Source organism: Delphinapterus leucas, chromosome 1, assembly GCF_059928025.1.
Source record: "Delphinapterus leucas isolate spDelLeu-1000000601 "Yukka" chromosome 1, BTC_Dleu_Yukka2, whole genome shotgun sequence".
In the NCBI taxonomy this organism is placed as follows: domain Eukaryota; kingdom Metazoa; phylum Chordata; class Mammalia; order Artiodactyla; family Monodontidae; genus Delphinapterus; species Delphinapterus leucas.
This window is the reverse complement of record NC_143129.1, coordinates 165,162,683-165,175,935: the sequence shown is the minus strand read 5'-3', so window position 1 is coordinate 165,175,935 and position 13,253 is coordinate 165,162,683. Positions and strand designations below refer to the sequence as shown.

Sequence of the window (13,253 nt, the reverse complement as noted above, 5' to 3'; positions counted from 1 at the left end):
GTCCTGATGGAAAGGACTGGGCAGGGGGAGGTGGGTATGCGAAAAGCCCGTACATGGGCAGGGGGCCCACGTGACCCCCAGCCTCTGCCCCCTGACAGAATTTCCACCTGATCGACTTCAACTTGCTGATGGTGACCACCATTGTTCTGGGCCGCCGCTTCATTGGGTCCATCGTGAAGGAGGTGATTGGGTCCCAGAGGCTGGCTGGGGAACTCTGGGACTCCCCTTTACCCATGGGGGTACCAAGGAGGTGTGCCCAGCCCTTCAACCCTGAGGCATTTCCTTGGGGCTCCCTTTGAACTTGGTTGAAGAGTATTACATCCCATCGGCTCTTGGAGTTTCCTGGGCGTCGAGGGAAAGGATTCACCTTGCCAGGTTCTGCCCAGCCTGCTGCCCCACGTTTCCCCGGGCGGGACCACGGGCCATGTTGGGTGGGATTTGGGCACAGCCCCCATGACCTCCATCCAAGGCCCCACCCCGTCCTATCTCGCCCTGACCCAGGCTTCTCAGAGGGGGAAGGTCTCCCTCTTTCGCTCCATCATGCTGTTCCTCACCCGCTTCACCGTTCTCACGGCAACAGGCTGGAGTCTGTGCCGCTCCCTCATCCACCTCTTCAGGACCTACTCCTTCCTGAACCTCCTGTTCCTCTGCTATCCGTGAGTACCCCTCACTCCACCCCCTCACTGCCCAGCACCTGTTCCTGACCTCTGCCCTGAGTGTGGTTGGGCACTGGGCCCCCGTACCCAGTAGACTCACAGGCAGGCAGCAACAGTACCCTCTCACATTGTCTGACAATGTCGTCCTGAGATCAGGACGATTAGCTTTCTTTTGCAGGAGCAGAAACTGAGACGGCAGGCATAATTTCCCCAAGGTGCCCTCAAGGGGGAGGTCAGAAGGGGACTCAGATCTGAGTGTATATCCCACAGCTCCTGAGGGGGTATGCACGGGCTTCATCTTCCTCTCTCTTCCTTTCCTCTCTCTCTGGTTCTTTCTCTTTCTCTGTCTCTTTGCATATCTTAGTGTTTATGTAGTCTCTCGGTGCCTTCCCCAGGTATGTATGCTTGCAAGCACCTGGGTGCACGCATGTTTCTGTGTGGGTGTCTGTGCATGAAGCGTGTGTGTGTGTGTGTGTGTGTGTGTGTGTGTGTATCTTCACATGCATATCTGTATGTCTGTCTGTGTGTCTGCTTTGCTCACTCACTTCCTCCGTCTTGCCAGAACCCAGATTGTTGAGGATGGAAAGATAGTGTCTGGGAGGAGCACAGGCCTGCCCCTTTCTGGACTAGAATTGGGGAGAGCTTTGGCAAGATGTCCACCCTGGCTGTTTCTGGGGCAGGCTGCTGGCGGCCTGGGCATTAACAGTCATTTCCCAACCCCTGGGCTTTCTGAGTCATGAACTTCCTCAGGCTGGGTCACCTCTGTTCCCTGGGAAGCTTCAGAACTGGACACTCGTCTCTCCCCTGCGTGATCAAAAGGTCACTGTCATGGTAGGAGCCAAATCACACTTGCTTTAGTTACAACTAGTTTTTAATTATAAGAGTGATACATGTGTCACGTAACAATATTAAACTTTACAGAAGCTTTTAACATAGTAAATGAAGTCCCACATAATCTCAGTCCTCCAGAAAACCATTATCTTGCAGCATGTCCTTCTAAATTTTTTCTGTGCAAGTACCCACACATATACATTTTTTAAAAACAGAAAAATAGGGTTAATCTCTATGCATGATAATGTATAATTTATTACACATTCACATAGTCATATAACTTGGATATTTTCCCATGGCAGTATATATGGGTCTGCCTCAGTTGTTTAAATGGCCTCATAATATTCCATTGAATAGACTTTTCACAATTTGTTTTGTTTGTCTTCTGTTGGTGGGCTTTTGAGTTGTTTCTAGCTTTTCCCTATTGGAAACAATGAGGCAGGGAACATTCTTTTGCATACATCTTTGCACACTTGTCCAAAATTTCTGTACAACAGATTCCCAGAAGTAGAATTATTGCACCAAAAGGTATGTTTTACATTTTTGATAGATATCAACAAATGGCCCTCCAAGATTGTACTGATTAGAAGTGTCAACAGTTGCCTTAATTTGACACTTTCTGGTGACTACTCAGACGTCACCCAGTGTTCATATTTTGCTTTATTTTATATTATTTAATCTTTAAATTTTTATTAATATAAGACATGTATATCATAAAAAAATCAAATTCAATAGTGCTAAAAAACTTGATGATGGGAATTCTCTGGTGGTCCAATGGTTAGGACTTCGTGCTTTCACTGCTGAGGGTGCGGGTTCGATCCCTAGTCAGGGATCTAAGATCCCACGAGGTGTGGTGTGGCCAAAAGAAAAAAAAAAAAAGCTTATGAGAAACAGCCTTTAACCCCACCCTCCAGATTTTTAGTCCCACTTCTCAAAAGCAACCTCTTTTACTGTTTCTGGTTTTAAGTGTTCTCTGAGTTACCTCCGTAATTTTAATATCCTTATGCTTTTGTTTATTTCTTTACACATTTATTTATTGATTTTATAATTGGGTAATAGGTCCACATCATTAAAACTGAAAAACAGATAAAAGAGCGTAGAATGAAAAATTCTTCCCTTGACTCCTGTCTCCCAGCTACCCAGTTTCCCTTCCACTCTTAGAAGGAAGGGAACCTAACCACCACGAGGTAACCGCCATGTTTCTGGTTTCTTGTATATCCTGGAAATGAATGTTCTGTGCATATACAAGCATACCACACACACACACACACACACACACACGTGCACACGCACACATGCACATATACATTGATTCCCTGCATTGACAGATGAAGATTTACTTCACCTTCCATCCGTACTGTTCCTAGTATTTGATAATTGTTATTATTTTTAATTTTCTGTTGGGCCTCTTTTTCAATAATATGAGTATGCCTGTGTTTTTTATTCCATCAACAATAGTCAGTGTCTTAATCCCTTTTATGTAAGAACATAATATTAGGAGCCCTGTCCATTGGCTTTTCCTCCCCTCTTCCTCCTATCACTTCCTGGCAGCTGTACTCTTATATTGTCATGCTTGACATTCACATTCTCCTATATAGCCACATTTAAGTCTTCCATTCTTTGTCTAAGGCTAATTCTAAAAATTAAAAACCAATAAGTGGCCTTGATATTATTGTGAGTATGAAAATATTATTCACCTGCAGGACCAAGTAGTGTGTGTAGATGATATTCCTTCTCTATATTTACTGAATTATAATCTTGGGCCTCTTAAAATAAGAATGTTCCTAGTGTCAAGGTCAGATGGTTTCTCTTTTCTTATATTCCATCAATTGCTTAAAACCATGCCACATTTTAGTTTGCTTCATATTTAGATTGTAACTTTCTTATATAGCTTTTTATTTTTCTTGGAGTTTCTAATTGCCTTTCTTTTTTCTTGTTGACAAAAGAATGATGGGCCTTCAACATATCCTCAAGTTTATCCAGCCTGTCAGTCATACTACCTGTTGCCTGGAGTCCATTTTTCCCTCCAAAGACATCCCTCCTGGAGCCCTCCATCCTCCTGCTCCAGTCTGGAGTGGTTGCTCTTTAAGCCTGCTATACAGCTCTCAGCCTGGGACTTCCTTTCCTGCCCTCCTGGGTTGGATCCACTGTTTCTTGGATCCCGTGTCTTCTTCTTTCTTGGTTTTCTCCTTTATTTTGCTGGAGTGCATTATGAGGTAATTTTCTTAACAAGGGGTATATGGGAGGTATATACAGTCTTAGTCCTTGCATGTCTGAAAATGTCTTTATGCTGCCCTCATACTTGATTGATGGTTCGGCCAAATGTCGATTTCTAAGTTCAAATTCATATTCTCTCAGAATTTTGAAGATGTTGCTCCATTGTGTCTAGCATCCAGTGTTTCTAATGAGAAGTCTGATGCTAGTTTGATTCCAGTTACTTTGTGGATGACTTGTTTTTTCCTTTCTGAAAGCTTTTGGGAGCATTCTGTTTATCTTTTGATTATTTGAAATTTCACAAGAATGTGTCTGATATGGAACTTTTGGCATTCATCTTATCAGTACTCTAGGACTTTTTTAACCTGGAGATTTGTGTATTTCTTCAGGTCAGGGAAATTTTCTTCTATTATTTCTTTGATAATGTCTTCCCTTCCATTTTTTCTGTTCTCTCTGGGACTTCTCTGCGTCGGATGGTAGACCTCATAGATTGGTCATCTGTTTCTCTTATATTTTCCCTCATATTTTTCATCTTTCTCCCTTTCTTCCTCTCCCTCCGTCCCTCCCTCCCCTCTTTCTTTCTCTCTCTGACTCTGTCTCTCTCTTTCTCTATCTATCTTTTTCTCTTTCTTTTTACTTTATCTTTAGGGGAATTTCCTCAACTTCATCTTCCAGCTTTTTTATTGAGATTTTTTTCAGCAATCATATTTTTCATCTCTAAGTCCTCTTTCTGGATTTCTGATTGTTCTTTTCTCATAGCATTCTGTTCTTGTTTTAAAGATCTCTTACGTTCCCTCAATTTTTTCTTTCCACTGGGTCAATTTTTCTGTTTCATGCTGCTAGTTTTCTAAGTGTAGTTAGTTTCTTTGGTTGTCTGTTTACATTTAAGAGTGGAGGACTGAGTGGCTTGGAATGCACTTTCTCTCCCTCTGCCATTGTATACGTGAATGGGAGGTTTGACTGGGAATTCTAAGTATGTGGGCAGGGCACACTGACTGGTAGACTTTGCTTTAGGAAGAGTGAGTGAGGTGCTAATTGTCAAGCCGTGGGCACCCATAGACCAGAAAGGGGAGGGGGGTATTACTCTAGGGTGCCCCCATTAGAGACCTCAGTTCTCCTCAGTTTATTCAGTTTCTTTAGAGAAGAATCTTTCAGGGCAGATTGTGTCAGGTTTGTAGGAGAATAAAGGGAGTGACTCATAAATGAATACAGATCTGTGATTAATCCCATTTGTTCAGCCCTGCTTCTCACTTCTACCCTCTATCAAATGTGCCCACTTCAAGCCAGTCTCTCTTGGGTCACTCTGGGCAGATAAGCTCCTACCCCCATTGTAACCCTCTCATGGCACATTCTAGACCTACGCTATCCAGTTTAGTAACTTCTAGCTGCCTATTGTTATTAAACATTTGAAATAGGCTAGTTTTAACTGAAATGTGCTGTTAGTGTAAAACGTACACTGGATTCTGAAGACTTAGTACAAAAAAAGAAAGTAAAATATCTCATTCATAAATAATGACTATATATTGAAACGATAATATTTTGTCTATACTGGGTTAAGTAAAATAGAGTATTAAAATTAATTTCTCCTTTTTTTTAATGCGGCTACTAGAAAATTTTAAATTACATGTGTGACTCATATTTCTATTGGACTGCGCTACTCTAGATGATGACCTCCTCATCTGTCAACATGTTTCCATCTGCAGATGGAAATTTGTCAGAATCACTTATGTACTGATAACCCTCACTCCCATTCTCTTTGCTGTTGTGGATTTATTTTCTACTTTTATTTATTTACTTTCTACATTGATACTGTCACATCTAGGATGGAGAGGATGAAAGAGGATCTGCCATCTTGCATGTGAAGTTGTTTCTAACTTGTGACCTGTCAGAGCAGCTACTCGCTGTTATCAAATAATTTAATTGTATCGGCAGTCCTTCTTAGTGGGAAAGCCAAGAAGATTCTTAAGTACTTTTCCTTAAGGTTGAGTCTGAAGCCCTTGTATGTTCGTGTAGGTGCCCCACGCCCTCATTCCCACCAAGTGCCCTGAAGAGTGTTTTGGGAATCCCATTTCAGTGTTCTTTTCTGTCCCACAGAATCATTGACCTCTTTCTTTTCTAAATAAAATTGTATTGATCTACTTTAGGCCAGACACCATGCTGGGCATTGTTGCAAAGATTAAAAGAGAGTATTTATAAAAACACTAGCATAATGCCTGACTGAGCATAGAGAATCAGTACAAGCTAGGTAACTTGAGGCAAGTTAAGGAAACTGAGGCTCTTAGAGATTATATAACTTGCCCTAAATCACAGCATTAGTAAGTGGCAGAGCTGGGATTTTAATCCTAGCCTATTTGACCCCAAAGGTTATGCTCTTGACCAGAATTCTCTAAGGTATCTTACTTGAACCTTACCCTAGGAGAAGTGGAAGCATTCCCATTCTATAGGCCAGAAAGCAAAAACCCAAAGAGGCTAATTATATGAGTGCCCAAGAACACTCACATATCCCTTCCTGGAAGTTCAGAATAAAGAAAGAGAACATTACTATAGATAAGAAAATGTAGCATTCTCACTGGGTCTGGCTCCTGGCAGCAGCTCAGGGACCCTCCTGGAGCTACGTCTGAGGGCCTGGGGAAATTGAGAGGCCCTAAGCTAAAACAAGGAATGCCTGTCAAGAGCACCTATCATGACGTTCCATGTACTGTGCTTGGCACTTACCCACTTTAATGATCTACTCTTCTGGGCTATGGGTCTGTCTAGTTTTCTCCTTAAATGATATCAGCCACACACTCTATCTCTTAACTAATTAGCTCCAGCCCTGACCTAGGGGTACTCCTCAGGGGAAGTGGTTTGTACTGTTCAAGGGCCCATTTCAGTGCCTGGCACGTAATAGACACACAATAAATATTGTTCCTGAGCTGTCCTCCTGTGCAGGCTAAAGAGCTGCCCCCATGTGCGCCCATGACAATGTCTACCTCTCCTTTGTGGTACCATGTATATTTTCTTTTCTTTTCTTGTTTTTTAACATCTTTATTGGAGTATAATTGCTTTACAATGGTGTGTTTGTTTCTGCTTTATAACAAAGTGAATCAGTTATACATATACATATGTTCCCATATCTCTTCCCCATGTATATTTTCAATTAATGAATTACTTGGTAGTATTTGCTGAGTATCTGTCTTGATCACCGGTGCCAGACAGTTCTGGATTTGAATCCCAGCTCTATTACTTCCTTACTAGTTGTGGGAGCTTTCGGAATCCACTCCACCTGTCTGAGTCAAAGCTTCCTCAGCTGAAAAGGGCACAAGCTAACAGTACCTAACACAGAGTTAAGAGAAACAAAAGAAGAGAATGCATGTAAAGCACTTAGTACAGTATCTGGAGCACTGGTTGTGCCCAGTTAATGTGGACTGTTAAGATTACTGCTAGGCAGCAATAGTCTGTGAGGGCCGGGACTCGTGTCTTGCTTCCTACTGTATACCTGCCGCTCAGCACAATGCTTGGCACGCACTTAGTGCTAATACATGGGTTGAATGACTGATCATTGGCTGGGAGGCTGGATGGCTAGAGGGACCGGTAGAGTCTCCCCTCTGAACAGCCAGGAGAGCTAAAGCCCAGGAGGAAAGAAGATTCCCTTGGTGGTTAAGAGTTGGGATCCTGGCCCTTGGGCAGGCCTGCCCTCACCACTGTCTTCCCCAGCAGGTTTGGGATGTACATTCCGTTCCTGCAGCTGAACTGTGACCTCCGCAAGACAAACCTCTTCAGCCACATGGCCTCCATGGGTCCCCGGGAGGCGGTCAGTGGCCTGGCACGGAGCCGGGACTACCTGCTGACACTGCGGGAGACGTGGAAGCAGCACACGCGGCAGCTGTACGGCCCGGACGCCATGCCCACCCACGCCTGCTGCCTGTCGCCCAGCCTCATCCGCAGTGAGGTGGAGTTCCTCAAGATGGACTTCAACTGGCGCATGAAGGAGGTGCTGGTCAGCTCCATGCTGAGCGCCTATTACGTGGCCTTTGTGCCTGTTTGGTTCGTGAAGGTGCGTAGCTTGACCCAGGGAGGAAAGGGGCCTCACCCTGCTGCCTGCCCCCCAGGAGCCCTCTTGCTCGCATAAATAACTCTGCTGCTCTTGATGAGATTCCCATATGTGCTCTTGAGGGCCAGAGTGACTCCTGCCTTCATTTTAGAGTGGAAAAAACAAGGCTCGCTGAATGGACGTGGCCCGCACGAGGTCACCCAGCCAGCAAGGGGGACATGGCATTGTTGTTTGTAATACTTGGCAACGGAAGGCGGTGACTTGGTGTTCCAGTGTGGCGGTTTTGGCACAGGCACGTCACAGTGTCCTGCTTTGTCATTAAGTTCGAAAGGCAGGACTCATCCAGATCTGAGGGACTCCAAAGGCCTGTGCTCTCTCTCTGGCTTGTATGGCCATGTGGGAAGGTACCTCCCCAGCTGGCTTGACACATTTCTCTGAGGATGGGCTGCACTGAATGATTGGGGGTTGAGAGGACTTCGTGTCCGTTGGGCACCTACAACCTGCTAGAGCTTTGATGAGTATTATAATCCTCCTCACGCCTCTCAGAGGTGGTTACTCATATTATCCTCATTTAACAGATGAGGAAGCTAGCCCAGAGAAGTGAAATGACTTGCCCAAGGTCACATAGTGACTAAGCAGCAGAGGCAAGATTTGAACTCATTTCTGTTGAACCCCAGAGCCTGTTCTCTGGCTCAGAGTGGGAATAATTTTTCTTTGTAGAAAACTGAGTAGTGGGCATAGGGTTTAAGCCCATGATTAAGCCACCTTTGTTAGGTGTTCAGTCCTTCGTCTCAGGCCACCCCGAGGTCTCTCTAGGGCTGTCTTGATCTCCGAGACAGATGGAATCAGGGATGGGGGAGGGAGTGAGCCCATTATGGGTGTCCAAGGTCTCACCCACCTCCCGCTGCCCCCAGAACACACATTACTATGACAAGCGCTGGTCCTGCGAGCTCTTCCTGCTGGTGTCCATCAGCACCTCGGTGATCCTCATGCAGCACCTGCTGCCTGCCAGCTACTGCGACCTGCTGCATAAGGCCGCTGCCCACCTGGGCTGCTGGCAGAAGGTGGACCCAGCACTGTGCTCCAATGTACTGCAGCACCCGTGAGTCTGCCCTTCTCTGCTCGACCCCGGCCCCCCCGATCAGTGTCTGGAGTCACTCACCTCCCTGCTCATCAACTCATTCATTCGATCAGCAAATAGTTATTGAGCATGTCTTGTATGCTAGGCCTTGTGGCCAGAGTGGGATATGGCAGGGCCCAGGAAGGACATGTCTCCTGTCCTTGGGTAACTTGCAGTGTCTTGAAGATGGGAGGAAGGCAGGTGGTAAATTCATAGACTCATTGACTTTCTCATTCACTGACTCAGGTACTTGCTCATTGGCTGATTTGCTCATGCATTCACTCATTGCTTCCCTCCTTCCACTCACTCATCCATCCAATCATTGGCTAATCTACTCTTTCAGAAAGCATTTACTTCTACCTAAGCTGTCCCAGGCCTGGTGCTGTGTATTGGACAAAGGAGCTTGGACTTTGACCTATAGGCAGAGGGGAGCTATGGAGGGTTTTGAACAGCGGAGGGATCCATTCCAAGGTGTGCCTTAGAAACATCCGTCTGGTAACAGGGTATGGTGCTGTGTTAGTTGATGACATACCCTGGCCAGGGAAGAAAAGCCACAGGGAGGAAATGGCTAAGATGAGACCCCTTGAGGAGTTACAGTCTGGTGCGGGTGATAGCCGTGTACACAAAGAATTAGGATGAGTGGGGTGAAGAAGGCCCAGCTGCAGGATGGCATTGCACTCAGAGCAGAGGCAGAAGACACCCTGCTCAGGAGCCCTGAGGGGCTGGACTGTCCTCCCCTCAGCCTGACCCATCCTTCCTGGTGCCTAGCATTTCTACAGCCCTTCATCACCGTCTTTTTACCCCGGTTATGCTAATTTTCCTGCCTGTGTTCCCCCATTAGACTGGAAGCTCCTCAAGGCTGGGACCATCTCTGAATCACATCTGAGTCTTGGGCCCAGCACAAGGCCCAGCCGAGAAGAGGCCCCTAGGACAGGTTTGTAGAGGTAGGCCCACAGAGATGCGAAGGGAGGCCGCAGAGGCCAAGCCTCCTGATGTTGGCCCTCCATGCCAGTCAGGGTCCCTCTCAGGCTCTGTCCAGGTGGTCCAGAGAGTGGATGGATATTGCCAAATGGGCTGAAGTGGGGCTTGGCTTAGCCTAAGGCTCTGAGGGGAGGGGGGAGTAGAAAGAGAGTACATGGCTGAATATGAGGATAAACCTGCCCATGGCTCACCATGGTCCTCAGGTAAGATCCAGGCTCCTTCACGTGGCTTCCCATGATGAACTGACTCCTACCAGCCTTTCTGCTCCGTCTCTTCCCATGCCCCAACTCACACTCTGCTCTAGCCAGACCCAGCCTCTTCGGATCCTCCAATTCTGTATGTTCTTTTTTTTTTTTGCTGCATTGGGTCTTCGTTGCTACGCAGGGGCTTTCTCTAGTTGTGGCGAGCGGGGGCTACTCTTTGTTGTGGTGCTCGGGCTTCCCATTACAGTGGTTTCTCTTGTTGCGGAGCATGGGCTCTAAGCACACAGGCTTCAGTAGTTGTGGCTCGTGGGCTCTAGCGTGCAGGCACAGTAGTTGTGGTGCATGGGCTCAGTAGTTGTGGCGCATGGGCTCAGTAGTTGTGGCGCACGGCCTTAGCTGCTCCACGGCATGTGGGATCTTCCCGGCCCAGGGATCGAACCCGTGTCCCCTGCATTGACAGGCGGATTCTTAACCACTGCGCCACCAGGGACGTCCCTGTATGTACTTTTGTATGCAGGCTTTTGCCTATGATGCATGTTTTGCGTGGAGTGACCTTTCCAATTTTCTTTTCCTGTTTAATTCCTATTCATCCTTTAGCACTTTGCGTCCTCCAGGAACACTTTCCTGACCACCCAGGATAGGTTCAGTGTCCCTGCCCTGCCTGTGCTCCTCCTCTGCTGTGTTTGCTTAGTTACTTGCCTGTCATTCCAAGACTAAAGCTCCTGGAGGTCAGGGTCCTTGTCTGTCAAGCGCTCGGCCATCTCCTCACTCCTGGCAAATGCCTGGCTTGTGATAGGTCCAACAGCAAATTTTTTGTGTTTTTTGTATGTGAGCTTTTTTTAAGGTAGAATTTCCATACAGTGAAATTCACAGATCTTGAAGTGTACAATTCCTTGAGTTTTGATAAAGACATACATACCCATGTAACCCTTCCCCCATCAAGATACAGAACATTTCCAGCCCCTCAGAAAATTTCCTTATGGCCCTTCCCAATGACCCCCTCCCCCTGGCAACCATCTTTTCATTTCATTTCACCATAGGTTAGTTTTGCCTATTCTACAGCTTCATGTAAATTAAATCATACAGTAGACATTCTTCTTGGGTCCAGCTTCTTTCATTCAGCATATTGTTTGTGAGGTTCATCCATGTTGTTGCATATGACATGGTAACTGTTTTTTAAATGAAGGAATCGACAGGACAGGAGCATGAGATTGAGCTTCTTGTGGACAGTTATTCTCAGTCCTCTGGCCCAGGACCCTTAGATTTCCTGGGAGATCTCAAAGAACAATGGAAGAGAATTCACTGGTCCCACAACCTTATTCACATGCTCTCTGGGGCGCCTCTGTGCCAGGCCTTGTGGCACGCTCCGAGGACACAGAAATGAACTGGACACCATCCCTTCCCTTCAGTGCTCCCAGACTAGTGAGGGATACAGGGAAATAAATAAGTGACAACACATTGGGGAAAGTGGACCGGTAGCAGGAGATTCAGGGAGCATTTAAAAGATGCTGAACTCTGTGGGATAAGGCATCTGGAAGAGCAGCCCAGCTGGAGCGAGCACCTTATGAAGAGACAGGAGCAGTCAGGTGTGCTGGAGGAACTAGAGGCAGTTCTGGGTGGCTTGAGCAGGCGCTATGTGGTGGGGGTCATGGAAGGCCACACTGGGACTCGGAGGCTGTAACACATTGTTGGGGACTTGACTCCAGGGGCACCGGAAAGCCTTCAAAGGGTTTTGAGGAGAGACTAGTCAGGCTTGGCTTGGTGTTTCACAAAGACCACTCGGGCAGCTGTGTGGTGGACTGCTGGGAGGCTAGAGGTGAGACTGATGGGAGGCTAGATGAATAAAATGACCCCAGGGAGGGAAAAGGGTTTTCTTGAAATCCCTCAGAGACATGAATGTCAGCCCTAAACCTTCCGACTCCCAGTGCAGTGAATTTCTTACAGTTCTTACCCATTTTACCGAAAAGGCAACTAAGACCCAGAAAAGGAAAGTCATTGTGTCTAAGTGATAGAAATGGGAGTAGAGCCCTGGTGGTCACCCCATGCCCAGTCTTCTCACATCCCCTTGTGTGGGTGAGCTGGGCATAAGGGGGTTTTGTCGGGCTGTGCCTCCAGGTGGACTGAAGAATGCATGTGGCCACAGGGCGTGCTGGTGAAGCACAGCAAGAACGTCTACAAAGCAGTGGGCCACTACAACGTGGCCATCCCCTCCGATGTCTCCCACTTCCGGTTCCACGTGAGTCTCCTCCCCTGGGAAGGAGGGGTGGGGCCTGATCTAGAGGGCAAGAGGATCAGCTGGGCAGGAAGGTGATGTCATAGCAAGAGGCGGCTATTTTCGGTATTTCCCAAATCCAAAAGAAGACAATGCACATGTGCAGCCCAAGGACAGCCATACAAATGATCCCTTCATAACTGTAGCTCACTTGGTACCAGATCTTTGAAAACATTGGGTGGAGGTAGAAAAGATGATACAACAAAAGGAGGGGTTGTTGGTGGTGAAAATAATTACACTCGTCTTTCCTTACTGTGTGCCAGGCACTGTGGTAAACACTTCCCATGCACCCTCCCATTCAGTCTTCACCAGAACCTTGTGTATGAAAGAAATACCAGGGCTGTCCTGGTTTTCAGGTACTGAAATCAGCTTAGAGAGTTTAACTTGTTCCAAGGGTGCCTTACTGGGAAACTTGGGAACTAATGGTAATGGCTCATGGACTCAGTACAATGGAAAGGGCTGCTCAAAATCATCTGGGCTGGTGGTTTCCATTTTATTTACTTATTTTACTGTCAAAATCCTTTTTTCCAACTCAGTCAAACTAAAGTTCAGTATATAGGACTTCATGGCGCTGCTCTGTTTGAAAGGGTTGGAACTCCCCTCTCTTCCTGCTTACCACTGTGGTAGCCCCTAAAAGACCTCCTGGAACCTGGGGCTCTGAGGAACACAGTTTGAGAAATCATTGATCTGGGCTAACCTCTTCTTTTCCCAGTAGAGAAACCTGAGGTTCAGACAGGGAAGGGACTTGCCCAAGGTCCTGCAGCCTGTCAGGTGCAGAGCTGAGCCTGGCGTGCTGGTCTCTCGGACTCCTGTTTCCTGGCACTTCTCCTGCCATCCTATAATCAGCTCTTGAGGTTTAGGTACCTTGGCCCCTGCAGAATCAAGATCCCTGGACATCGATCATTCTTTTAAACTGACCAGAAAAATTTTCTTAGTCTCTACA

General features: G+C 46.7%; 1 protein-coding gene across 6 annotated transcripts in view; it reads left to right on the top strand.

Moving 5' to 3' along the window:
* TMEM39B (transmembrane protein 39B) overlaps positions 1 to 13,253 on the top strand; it is a 39,380-nt gene that overhangs the window by 6,351 nt on the left and 19,776 nt on the right. For 4 of the 6 annotated variants that reach the window (XM_022575076.2, XM_022575077.3, XM_089897056.1 and 1 more), the window contains 5 exons: positions 99 to 182; positions 502 to 656; positions 7,401 to 7,737; positions 8,649 to 8,836; positions 12,154 to 12,274. In XM_022575076.2, coding sequence (XP_022430784.1) covers positions 99 to 182; positions 502 to 656; positions 7,401 to 7,737; positions 8,649 to 8,836; positions 12,154 to 12,274 — 885 coding nt within the window. Of the gene's footprint in view, positions 1 to 98; positions 183 to 501; positions 657 to 7,400; positions 7,738 to 8,648; positions 8,837 to 12,153; positions 12,279 to 12,363; positions 12,465 to 13,253 lie in introns of all 6 variants that reach the window. The other 2 variants (XM_089897077.1, XM_089897073.1) reach the window with 2 other exon arrangements.